A 12955-nucleotide genomic window follows, 5' to 3' on the forward strand; every position below is an offset into this window, starting at 1 on the left:
AAGTGTTGTGTAACAGTGTGTGATTCAGTTTGGAGTATTTGATAATTTTCACAATAAAAAAACCAAGTTCCCTATAAAAATTGTGTTGACGAGTTCGCCTCGCGTCACACATGTATATGGTGCCATCCAATATATTAAGCTACGTGCAAAATATGTGATCAAGAATCTATACTGAAGATGTAGAACATAACTCAATACCTTCTTGTTAATTATTCTTTAAAGACATTATTTTTTTAAAATAGAATCGTGATCACGTGACGAAAACAATCCTGTCTTTTGTCAGCACCGTATGCCAAGGGTTTATGAGGAGAGTAGCGTATCAGAAACCCTTGGCTAGCGAAGATGCAAGCAGATAAGTCGATCATGACCTCTTTTTGACCTCTTTTGCCTCAGTAAACAAAAAGTGTACCGAAGCAACACATTTTTTGCTTGCTTGCAATTAACGTACATGTAGAACCAATGGAGCAGTTTTCCTGTCTTCGAGCTGTAATTGTTTTTGTATTTTTGGTTCACGGCACTCATGTATGTAAGTATAATATATTGCATTATATGGTACCTTTGTTTAATCTAAACTCAATTTTTTATGTCTCATAATCACATAACAAAATGAAGATCGCTGACTACATTCTCATGTTTTTTCATAGATGAGTGAATTCTTATTCAGTATGAAGATTTTGTAAACAGTGACACCTCTATAGGCCGAAGATTCTTTTTATCTGAAAACTAAAATTAATATTCACTGCAAACCTTTAAAAGATGAGAAATTGTTTATAATTTGCTACGATTATAAATAACATTACCTGATTTTCTTAGAGGTAAAATTATATCCACTGCAGAAAGGGTTGACCCCAAAGTGGGTCAATTAATGTACTAAAGGTAACCCGAAATCAGTATGTAATGTAAACAAGGTAATTAATAACTGATGCGATCTATTGTTTAATGGAACTGGAATATTTCTATTAACAAACAAAAATTCAAATCCCTCTGCTCTCCTGATAATATGGAAATATTCTCTTGTCATAACTGCAATGCAATTTGACTCGGTATACATGTAAATGCTACACATTGGAATGTTGTGTACAGAGAAAAAAATCAATAGAAGGTTTATTTGTTAATCAAGCGTGGATCCAGGAATTTTTTCCAGGGAGGGTCCACCCCAGGAGAAAAAATTCCAACCCAAAAATTTCTTGACAAGCAAAAAGAAAAAAACAAAACAAAACAAAAAAAAAAAACAAAAAAAAAAACAAAAAAAAAAGAAAATCAATTTCCCAAACGTGAAAAACAACTATTTCGTGGTGGTGATGGTGGGGTCCACGTTTTCTAGGGAGGGTCCAAAGTCAATTTTTATTTACTTCAGTATAAAATTTTGATAACTCTGCAAATTCCAGGGGGTGGGATGGGGGATAGGTGTCTACATCCGCGCATGACTGTTTTATAACTATTTAGTAGCAATATGTTCGAGAGAATACAGCGCAGTACGATTTACTACAATACAGTAATACATATAATTTGAGATAATTAATTCGATCATTTAGGTAATTAAAACACACATCACCACAGGAGACCAGACTGACCGAATGTGCCTCGCGTTTGTCCGATTTCATTTCAAAGTAATGAGTTATCAACATCAAAATTCAAAATGTAAAACTGTAAATAAATAGAGTTTAGTTACACACTGAATTGTCGACGGATTTTCCCGTTATTTCCCGATCATGACAAGGAGCACACGGCTGGTGGACCGGTCGGCAGAGGATGCTCACTCCCCCATGGCACCTGATCCCACCTCTAATGTTTTTGGAGGTCCGTGTTTGCTCTGCTCCCAATTTGTATTGATTTAATGGATTTGGGCTTGAATACTGTTCGTCATCTCCATATTTCATTCTCAAATATGTTGCTAAAATCCATGTTACAATGTTTTCAATCCCACAATGACTTTTTAACCGCTAAACTATGACGTCACAGGTTATGACAGTGTTAAGAAAAGACAGAGGCAAAGGGAAAATCGAAGAAAATGTAATAAACAGAGAATTCAATGCTTTGTAGTTGAATATGGAATTTATTCCACTCGTGAGGCAGACTTTTTTTTTTATTTTCACCCGTAAAAAGTTTAGAAAAATTGTCTCAAGTAAATATACCAAGCTGTAAAAGCAAGAATACCAAGCTTCATTCATTATAGTTTCATTGTATATCAATCTTATAAAGGTTTAGCTACTTTTAAAAATTGTTTGTAGCAGCCATTTTCCACAGGGATGTAGCGTTTGGTTAAACTGATCAATCTTTGATCAACAGAAGTGACGAGGATACAATTATTTATCCCATGTTTACCCTTTTATCCCGTGGATATCCACTCAGTGGACATTTTTTTCATATCCCACTGCCGTGACGTCACAATAGGTTTTTGTGTGAGAGTGATGAAGTAAAATGAAGTGGATTCCTATTTAAAAACAGTGTAAAATATTGATAGTGATGTATAAAACATGGGATAAAAAGAATCTCCCATGATTTGTAGTTAGATATGATTTTTATCCAACTCATCGTGTGTTTTTATCCCCGAGCCAAGGCTCGGAGATAAAAAAAAACACACAACTTGTTGGATAAAAATCATATCCAACTACAAATCATGGAAGATCCTATATCTACCCATTTCTCTTTTTAACCTAAATATACATATGTATAATTAGCCTGGACTGTTTTTAAATATTATTTCAAAGTAGACATCGTCCTTGTTACTGCACAGATGACTCGATTAAACCTAGATATATATATTCATTTGTGTCTTTTTTAAGTAGATACAGCATACGATTTTCAAAAAAGAAATTCATGTCACAGATAATAATCTGACTATAATTGATATGCAAAGTTCCCTTTTAGTTATTTATCTATTTTCACAAGCTTCTTTATACATGAATCATGGCCTCGTTTTCACTTAAAATTGATACGTAAAGTTCCCTTTTAGTTATTTATTTTTTTTTTTTACAAGCTTTTAGTTATTTATCTATTTTTACAAGCTTCGTTATATCTGAATCATAACATAACCTCGTTTTCACCACCTCTCTTGTGTTCATTAATGGAGCACCAAGGTAAGGTCCTGGGTCTTAAGATTGAGATGAAAAATTTTTGCTTCCTTTATACTGCCATTGCTTTTGTATTGCTGGTTCAGGACTTGCATGTATGTAAGTATAATATATAAAGTATTTATTTCTTACCTGTTTCAGCAAAAATAATTTGAAGTATTTTCACCTAATACTAACAAGCTAAACCATCATTATATTTTTCCTGTTTATAATTCCTATTCAGTGGACATGAACTTTTTTTACAGGTGTTGTAAAGAGCTAGACACACAACATATTGAAGATTGGCATAGCATGTATTTTTAGTAATGGAAATACAACATAAGCCTGTCAGATAGAATATATTTTATAATTTGCTGAAATATTGATTGAGAGCAGGGAATGCTAACTCCTCGCTCCCACCTCTGATGTTTTTGAAGGTCCGTGTTTGCTCTGCTCTCGATTTGTATCGTTTAAATGGACTTTGAGATTGAACACTGTATGTTATCTCCATATTTCATTAAAAACTGCGATAGTTTACAGACTATGTTTTTTTTCCAAAATAAGGTCAGTGCTGAAAAATAACACGACATCTTTCGCATTTAATGTCTCACAATTTGCAAATATTGTGGATACATAACGTATCTCGCCAAATAATGGATCCGGAACATTTTAATTGACAAAAATTAGTCTGATAATTTAACAAAAATTAAATTTCTTTCTGAGATCCTGAAAACATTGAAATTATCACTGATTTATACTTAGTTGAAATAATAAAGTGTGGTTCCCTGACGCATCTGGTATGAATGCTAATTATCGTAATACGTAGAACAGAGAAAATCAATAGTAAATTTTCCACTTTTGCTAGCCAAGTGTCCGCTCTGCATTGTGTAACAGAGTGGTCTGAAAAGACACGGATTTCATGCAAATAAAGATTTGGCTGTCCAAAAAGATTATTTTATATTTTTTTGATATTCATTTCGACACTGATTATATATATATATATATATATATATATATATATATATATATATATATATATATATATATATATATATATATATATATATATATATATATATATATATATATATATAATAAAGATCCTTATCATCTTCGTGTGCAGTCTTATAATAGATGATAACATGTATCTGTCCGTTTCGATATTAATGAGAATATTCATGAAAAATCTTCCTTCCGCAATTTTTACTTGATTTTTAATCAAACTTTGATAAATGTTTGAAATGACAGACTGTTTGAATTTTTTTTTAAATTTTATCTAAGCATTCGTTACAAAAATTTATCTATGCATAATTTATAAAAGGGGTTTCTCCAATTACCTATTAATAGAATATTTTTTATTGTTCTCCTACAAAGAACTATATACGGTATGGGCGTATTCCTGCCCCCATAATAGTCAAATTTTGAAAATCTCTTGAAATGAGAAAAAGTGCATATATTGTATAAAATAATCCAAATTAAGACAATATATTCTGAAATTGGAAAAATTAGTTGGCTTTTCTTGTCTCTGTGACGTCACAAACTATTTGGATTTCCGTTATTTTAAAAAAAAAAGAGGCCAAAATGCACAGAGTTTGTTCAATTTTGACTATAGTATTTATAGAGCGCAAGCTTGCTCAGGTACCATATTCACATATTTCATTGATATTATCATTCTACACATTATATCAAAAGATCTAGTCTGAGCAGACTTGCGCTCGATAATTTCCAATCAAAATACCGACGTAAAATACACTATTTTCTCTCAAAATCATTGCAATTTGGAATTTACGTCATTTTATTGACGTCATATCTAAGTAATGATGTCATAGTTGATAAAAATATTTAATGCTTTGAAGTCTACAAATATCCACCTGGTTTAGAACATAATTAAAGATTTCTCCATCAAAGTTTTATTTTGGGGGCAGATACTGGCCACTACAGAATATAGTCCTTTCTTTTTTTCTTTTTTTTTTTTAAAGTTTTTGTTTGTGAGATCATAATAAATTTATTTGTTAATTAAAGATTTTTCAACTTAGTTTTTATTTAAATTAATTTTATTATTAATTCAGTGAATTAGAAACTACATATAGCACACATTAACTGATTTTTTTTAATTTAAATTATTTTTTTATTATTATTATTTTTATTTATTTATTTTGTAGATTTGATCTTTACATTTAATATCAAGGATACATGTGTTTTGAAAGTACTTTTAAAGCTTCTTAACTTTTACCTTGTTAATCAATCAATCATAAGCAAAACACAGAGTATGACATGTGTGTTACTGTGATGTTGTGTTAATAAATATGAATACCCCTGGTTCGTTGTTGTGACCAAAAATGGTTTTGTTTTCATTTTCAGATGTTACGTGCCGATTTAGTGCCGGTTTCAGGCTCAATTACCATGGACCTTATACAATTGGTCAAACGTATCATGGAACATGTAAAGTCGAATTACCTCCTGATGATAATCTCACAAACTTGGATGTGTACTGGAATTTCGGGGAAACCAACTATTGTCACAACGGCCAAAAAATATTGATAAATAGAAAATATACTTGTGGTGTAAATACGGTTCAGAATAAGACTTACTACGACCTGAGAGTCCCAGGTACAGTATGATAATCAATCATTTCCTATCACAAAAACCAGTTCTGAAAAAATAATCTATTGAGTATATATTGTTATATTTACATTTCCAATAAATTTCCCCTGTGATTCTTTACAAAATAGAATACAGTTCATTTTCTCATGAACAACCATGAATATCTCCATTGTTACGTCATAATACCTTACTTGACGTCAAAACTATAGTGCAAACTGTTTTGCTTTAAAAATGACAGTTGAATGGCGTTATTCGTGGCAAATGATCAGAGAAATAATTTAAATATAAGGAATGAATTTAATTTTTGAAGATTCAGGAGGTACATGAATATGGTACATGAACTACAACGCTTAACGCCGGCATATTCATCATGAAGTGCTACCGCGCTTCATGAAATATGCCGGCGTGAAGCGTCGTAGTTCATGTCCTCATGAATCTTCAAAAATTAAATTCATTTCTTAAATATATCGTTTATTCTAATATATACAGATTACTCTCTCTCTCTCTCTCTCTCTCTCTCTCTCTCTCGTACTGAATACTCAAGGTTGGTACATGTTCATTAAATGCAACAAGAGATCCAATACTTATAAACACACTCACCACTCACATCAAGACAATAACAAACAATTGTTTGTAAGAAGTACCCACAAAAAGAAATCTCTTATCAGTTTATTTTAATGTTTAATTTACTGCCAGTGATTCTCAATTCAAATTTAACCAACACAGATTATTATACACATCAATAAAATTATAGATGATTATCATTATAGCTATTAAAACAAGTTTTAAATTGTATTTGTAAAAATTCAATCTTTTAAAAATGAAAGAAAGGAAAAAGCCATATTCAGTATAGGGTATTTTTATTCTCACAACTTAATCCATTTGTCATGTTTGTTCTTATAACTTTGATTCTGAAGGCCTATGGAACGTTTCGACAGGAATAGGCCGAAATACTGAATATAATCTTCGAAACGTAAAATGACCAGGGATTTATCAGCCTATTTTGGGAAACGCCATTTTTGGGGAATTGGGAAAAAATTATCGGCTATTTGATGAAATTGGGCAAAATAAAAAATGTTGCTTAAATCATGTATTCAGGTGTAATTCATTTAACACTTCAGCATGAACTCTAATTTGGGCATCCAAACAGACAATTAAATTAAATATGATCCAATTCATACAAGATCATGTAATTATGAATAATAGACTAATAAAAATTAAAATTGACTTCAATGAGTATAAAGTGTTTATACATCTTAGAGTAGTACATGTGTGTATGATATTCCAATTTAGGTCATTACAGAATCTGTTTCTGGAGATTATAAACCTCCTGCAAAAATTTATACTAAGTACACATTTTCTCAAAGTCCTCTTTTAATATGTATTAATGCATTGAAAATATATTTTTCTATTTTGGAATAATGCCTACAGTCCTTACCATTCACTCATAGATCAATTGAGTAGCTAGAAATAACTTAATAAATCTGTATTATTACACAATGTCACCATTTTCAGAAAAACGGAGGAAATTCGGATTAAAAGTGTTTTTAAACATGTGTTATGACAGAAGCTTTGCTAAATGAGTTAAATAGATGGAAATTACAGACAATCTGACAATTTTACTTTGTGTTTTCCAAGATAAATAAATATATATATAAAAGCATTGTTCACCGGTTTGGAAAAAATACTGCCAAATTGGGAAAAACTGAACTCATTTTCAATTGGGTATGGGGCCGAATTTCGGCCCCTGAGCAGGTATTGATAAATCCCTGATGACTGTTCATAGTTGCCACCATCGAAACGTTAATGTTGATTTAAAGAGCATGGCAGGTAACCTCTAAAAACCGCTGATACTTCCATTAAGTTGAAGTCGATAAAAGAAGAATTTCGATCCATATTACACACAACTCAATAATAAAAGAACAGTAACGCCAAAATACTGTATCTTATGTTGTGCCTACATTGCCAACTTATACTTTGTTTTAAAATAAATTTCTTAGTAATTTCTCTACAGAGAACTTAGAATGATTGTTTACATTTCGTGCGGTGGTTGTCCGTTGTTATGCTGATTTTACGAGTTACTGCTGTCTACATGAACTTTAAGAGTGTCCTTAGAATTATCATAATTATGACAGTGCACAGTACTTGAATAAATTGTGTCTTTTGCATGAATGTATATGAGGTGATTGTAAATTTGCATAGCATACTTTTTCATTTAATGACATAGAATACTTTATTCTATAACCAGAAATTATAGGTTTAGGGTGGTGGACTTTAGTTTGAACATGCATGGAATTAAGTTTAGATAGTCGGTGCGCTTGCACCTTACACCGAGTCACTTTGAGAATTTATGTTCGGAGATTAAACCAAGTATATTTTAGCAGAAACCTAGCACCTAACACCGAGTAAGGTTAGCACCAGTCCAGTAAAGATGGAACTTAGAACCAATTAGCTTATATTAGTAGCACCTAGCACCTGAACACCGGACGCCTAGAACCAGTTTGCTCCAATATCATCGGTAGCACCTTTCACCGAGTAAAACGCGCAATTTTGACATTTGAATGTGATTATCACACTGTGAGCTGGGACGTTATATAAAAATCTGTATATTGATTGTACCATTTATTAATTTAATAAATGCATTTTAATTGATCACACTTGTTTTATTTAAATTTACTTGACTGTACAGGTACCTTCGAACCCATTATTGTAACGTGCCTCATGGGTACCTACTAGTTAAATCTACACGCTCAACAATTTACACGTTACAATTGGTGGCAGCGAATTTATATATACTTTAAAACCCGAAACGTTACACTCATGTTTAATTTATTTTTTTTATTTCTGTGATTTCAATAAAAAAAAGGAAAATAAGTCAAAATAACAAAAACAAATCAATTCTGCAAATTGCAGTAATCTTCCGTTACGCAAGCAATCATCCACTTACGAACTTACACACTCACTAACGGCTTATTATATCCCTTTAATTCGTTGGTGAGGAGATAATGAAATTTTTAGGAAAACATGGGACCAAAAGTCCTTACCATTATGACTATTATAGATAACATTTTAACATTTTCTTAATTTTTTTCATTAGACCTAACAATTGATGATGGTGGCACATACTTTTGTCTGGTAAACCATATCACTGAAGAAGCCAATACAACGTTTTCTCAGAATATAACAGTCCTGGGTAAGTTATAGAATAGTAATAAAATGAATCGACACTTCTTGATCATGACTTTTTCACTTTTCGTACCATCTAATATTTATCGAGATGAGATGATTTGTGATACATTAACTATGAAGCAATTTAGTCTTTTACTCTTTTACAATGTGGCTTAATTGAATATGATTTTTTTTTCTCTTTTACAGACCCTTCTATAACGACACCAGGTAATAAGTAATCCACTTTAGTACTTTTTTCTTTTTTACATAAAATATTAAAATACATCAATTGCTCGCTGTTTTACTTCTCTCAATACGTATTCAATTTCATCTATGCACACTTAATTACTTTGATTTTATATATATCAGTAAATAATGTTTATCAAGCCTCTGGATTTTCTTGTAGTCTTTTGTCATTTTTTTCTGGATATTCTGTAAACCTACCCCTGAGAAAGTTAGTTCTTGTGTAGATACAAGCATAATATTATATTTAGACATATAGATTAGTTACTATTCGACCTGGATATGTCAGTCTTTAAGCTCTTTGTGTAATGTAGATTTAAACCACAATTAAAAGTAATTAACATGAAAAAATTAAAATTTTTAAAACATTTCTGATACTAACCATGCAAGAACTGTTAAACTTGATCAATGCTAGATTTTCCACAACTAATAATTCATCTTTTTATTGCGGCGTTCCTTCAATATTTTTCCAAAAATATTTTTTTATCTTTGCAGAGGCAGCAACCGTAACAATTGTAGGTAAGCATCTTTAACCTTGCCTTCTTAAGCCCCCTACCGGTGAAAAGGGGTGAGGGGACTACATATTTCACATTCGTCTGTCTGTATTTCTATTTGTCGGGCAGTCTTTCTCCTTCTTAGTTTTCAGACTCTTAACATGCTTTTACATCGAACTGATCCATGGTTTACGAGTCTTTCTTGATGAGTTACAGGTCAATATTGTATTTCCATTGTGCATCGATAATTTAATTTATGAAACTATGACTTTTGAACTTTTATCCTTAATTTTTAAGGCCTGGGGATCGAGGCTAAACATTCTTGTAAGGGACTACCTCAAGTAATTTTGCTTATGCAACACTCAGAATGCTTAATTTTATATACAGCGCCTTATCAGCAGGCGTGTGCCTTAAAAGTTTGTGGTATCGATTAATTTAGTCTCAAAATATTCAATAGCATATTTGAATCATAGCAACTTTACATTCTACCCATTATAGCATCTGATCGTTTCCCAAAAACTAATCTGGATGTAAGTTTCATCCATCAATTTGTACATTCATTGTGTCGCCTGCAGATCAGAGCGCCACTTAGGGAACACTATACCAGTCGTCTGTCTCTCCAGCTTTCTGTCTGTCTGTCTGACTGTCTCTTACACCCTATATCATGAGAACTGCAAGAGGTATGGATTTGACATTTGCAAATATATTGCTTGGCACTTTGGCTTTTATAAAATACCAGGGTTATCGGCCTCGTGACTCTTGAACTTGAACATCTGAACTTCTTTTCCCAATATACAACATATTTTTTTTTTACATTTAAGAGGTAAATCTATGCTATTTAGGATATGTAGACTGATTGCCGAAAAACATTCTGAAATATACTAGCGTTACAACCCATTTGACCTTGACCTTTGGCCTACTTTGTAAAAATACTCTGCACAGTTAATTTAACTTTTGTCTTTTGAATTTTAAGGGGAGGTTTTTGATAATTAACATTTATACCACATGTTTCTGAGCTCAAGACGCTATGCTTTGTAAAGCTTTATGCTTTAAAGTTATCACACAGATTGAGATATATTTTTTTTTTTAAAAACTATGAAAATAAATCGGGATCGCTATACCAAAAGGATAGTTGTGACTGATAATTTCAGAAAAGACAGACTGAAATCTCCTTTGGAAGATAGTTGGATTAAACAAGCATTTAAAAAATGAAAATCATTATTCATTTTAGCTTTGGGGAATAACATACATATATGATTGTCAGATTGTATATGGTAAATGCTATTCTATCAGTCTCACTATCCGTGGATTTTTTTTCTTTGCAGGCCAAATGCCTAAACTATAATGCAATTAGCAATTAAATAGCTAACCATCCTTAGATTTCTTTTAATCTTTAATGATGCTAAAAAGCAGGCGACACTTGCATTCCTTTGATTACACTAGTTTATATCAGCATGGTGTTAATATACAGTGGAGGATCCAGGAATTTCATAACGGGGGCGCAGTAGAAGACAGGGGGTCTGGGGGCTGCATTGAAGCCCCCAGCGGGTCCAGGGTAAAGCCCTGGTGGGGGTCCCGGAAACTGACAAATTCTAACAAATAAGAGGTGCTTTCCCTTGATTTTAAGATAATATAAACAAAATGTCCAAAAAAAATTAAAACGGGGGGGGGGGGTGCACTCCCGGATCCGCCTTTGTTATACTTTTGTCGAAGGTATTGTTTAATATATTGTTAATAGCTCCTTTTTTCAACTAGATTTTTTTCCAAATAGTGGGGTCTCCGGGTGTATTTCATTTAATCTTTAGCAGCAAAGTTATAGTTATTTTTAATCCTAATTGAAATAATCAGAAGAAACAGATGTCATTTTTTTTACAAATGAATGCCTTAAGTATTAGTTCATATTATTGCTTTCTTTACAGGTAGCAAAAAAGACACAGGTGGTTCATCGTCAGTAAATTACGAACTTCTTTCAACATTCCTGATTATGTTTGCAGGTTCTTTGCCTGATATGCAGTAATCATACATCTGCATGTTCATTTGCATATTTTACGATCAGACTATCTTATATTTCGAGTCCAGCTACTTTGTTTTTAAACTTGTAGGCAATTTAAAAGTAGCGACTGCTATTATAGCAGTAATTCGACTGATGGCAGTTATGTCTTCGGTATATATGCATATTTACTTTAAACATGTAACAATGTTATATTTGTTTTTTATTAGAATTTGCAATTGTACTTAAAAGAATTTGTTTTAGTATCACATATGCCCTATGTAAGACAGTGCCGTGTAATGTACATAGACAAGCAAAAAATAAAGCATTGTTATGTCCTCAATATGCAGTTGTGCAGATCATTATTCTTGCTGTTAGATAACTGGTGTTAAGACAGTTAAGAAAACCTTCAGATTTGAATATATCAGTATCAGCTCAGTTATGATATCTATTATCAAACCTGCTATCTTTAGTTGATTATTATAGTGTCTTTAGTTGATTATTATAGTGTCTTTAGTTGATTATTATAGTGTCTTTAGTTGATTATTATAGTGTCTTTAGTTGATTATTATAGTGTCTTTAGTTGGTTATTATAGTGTCTTTAGTTGGTTATTATAGTGTCTTTAGTTGATTATTATAGTGTCTTTAGTTGATTATTATAGTGTCTTTAGTTGGTTATTATAGTGTCTTTAGTTGATTATTATAGTGTCTTTAGTTGGTTATTATAGTGTCTTTAGTTGATTATTATAGTGTCTTTAGTTGATTATTATAGTGTCTTTAGTTGATTATTATAGTGTCTTTAGTTGATTATTATAGTGTCTTTAGTTGATTATTATAGTGTCTTTAGTTGATTATTATAGTGTCTTTAGTTGATTATTATAGTGTCTTTAGTTGATTATTATAGTGTCTTTAGTTGATTATTATAGTGTCTTTAGTTGGTTATTATAGTGTCTTTAGTTGATTATTATAGTGTCTTTAGTTGATTATTATAGTGTCTTTAGTTGGTTATTATAGTGTCTTTAGTTGATTATTATAGTGTCTTTAGTTGGTTATTATAGTGTCTTTAGTTGATTATTATAGTGTCTTTAGTTGATTATTATAGTGTCTTTAGTTGATTATTATAGTGTCTTTAGTTGGTTATTATAGTGTCTTTAGTTGATTATTATAGTGTCTTTAGTTGATTATTATAGTGTCTTTAGTTGATTATTATAGTGTCTTTAGTTGATTATTATAGTGTCTTTAGTTGGTTATTATAGTGTCTTTAGTTGATTATTATAGTGTCTTTAGTTGGTTATTATAGTGTCTTTAGTTGATTATTATAGTGTCTTTAGTTGGTTATTATAGTGTCTTTAGTTGATTATTATAGTGTCTTTAGTTGATTATTATAGTGTCTTTAGTTGATT

The 12955-nt window shown here is 31.5% G+C and overlaps 1 protein-coding gene across 1 annotated transcript; it reads left to right on the forward strand.

The window, feature by feature from the left end:
* The first annotated feature begins 255 nt into the window (after positions 1 to 255).
* Positions 256 to 11895, forward strand: LOC133188870 (uncharacterized). The gene is made up of 6 exons (XM_061324349.1): positions 256 to 526; positions 5415 to 5663; positions 8755 to 8850; positions 9033 to 9053; positions 9564 to 9587; positions 11482 to 11895. The coding sequence occupies exons 1-6, from the start codon at positions 460 to 462 to the stop codon at positions 11577 to 11579; spliced, it is 555 nt and encodes a 184-aa protein (XP_061180333.1). The 5' UTR covers positions 256 to 459; the 3' UTR covers positions 11580 to 11895.
* Positions 11896 to 12955: the final 1060 nt, after the last annotated feature.

This window comes from Saccostrea echinata, unplaced genomic scaffold (assembly GCF_033153115.1).
Source record: "Saccostrea echinata isolate AGI-Se365-2 ecotype Australia unplaced genomic scaffold, CSIRO_AGI_Sech_v1 ptg000016l, whole genome shotgun sequence".
In the NCBI taxonomy this organism is placed as follows: domain Eukaryota; kingdom Metazoa; phylum Mollusca; class Bivalvia; order Ostreida; family Ostreidae; genus Saccostrea; species Saccostrea echinata.

Bases quoted from the DNA above. Each gene is read 5' to 3' on its own strand.
- LOC133188870 (XM_061324349.1), top strand. From the start codon at position 460: ATGGAGCAGTTTTCCTGTCTTCGAGCTGTAATTGTTTTTGTATTTTTG. The intron at 9,054-9,563 runs GTAATAAGTAAT...TTATCTTTGCAG, and splicing joins CCCTTCTATAACGACACCAG to AGGCAGCAACCGTAACAATT. The intron at 9,588-11,481 runs GTAAGCATCTTT...CTTTCTTTACAG, and splicing joins AGCAACCGTAACAATTGTAG to GTAGCAAAAAAGACACAGGT.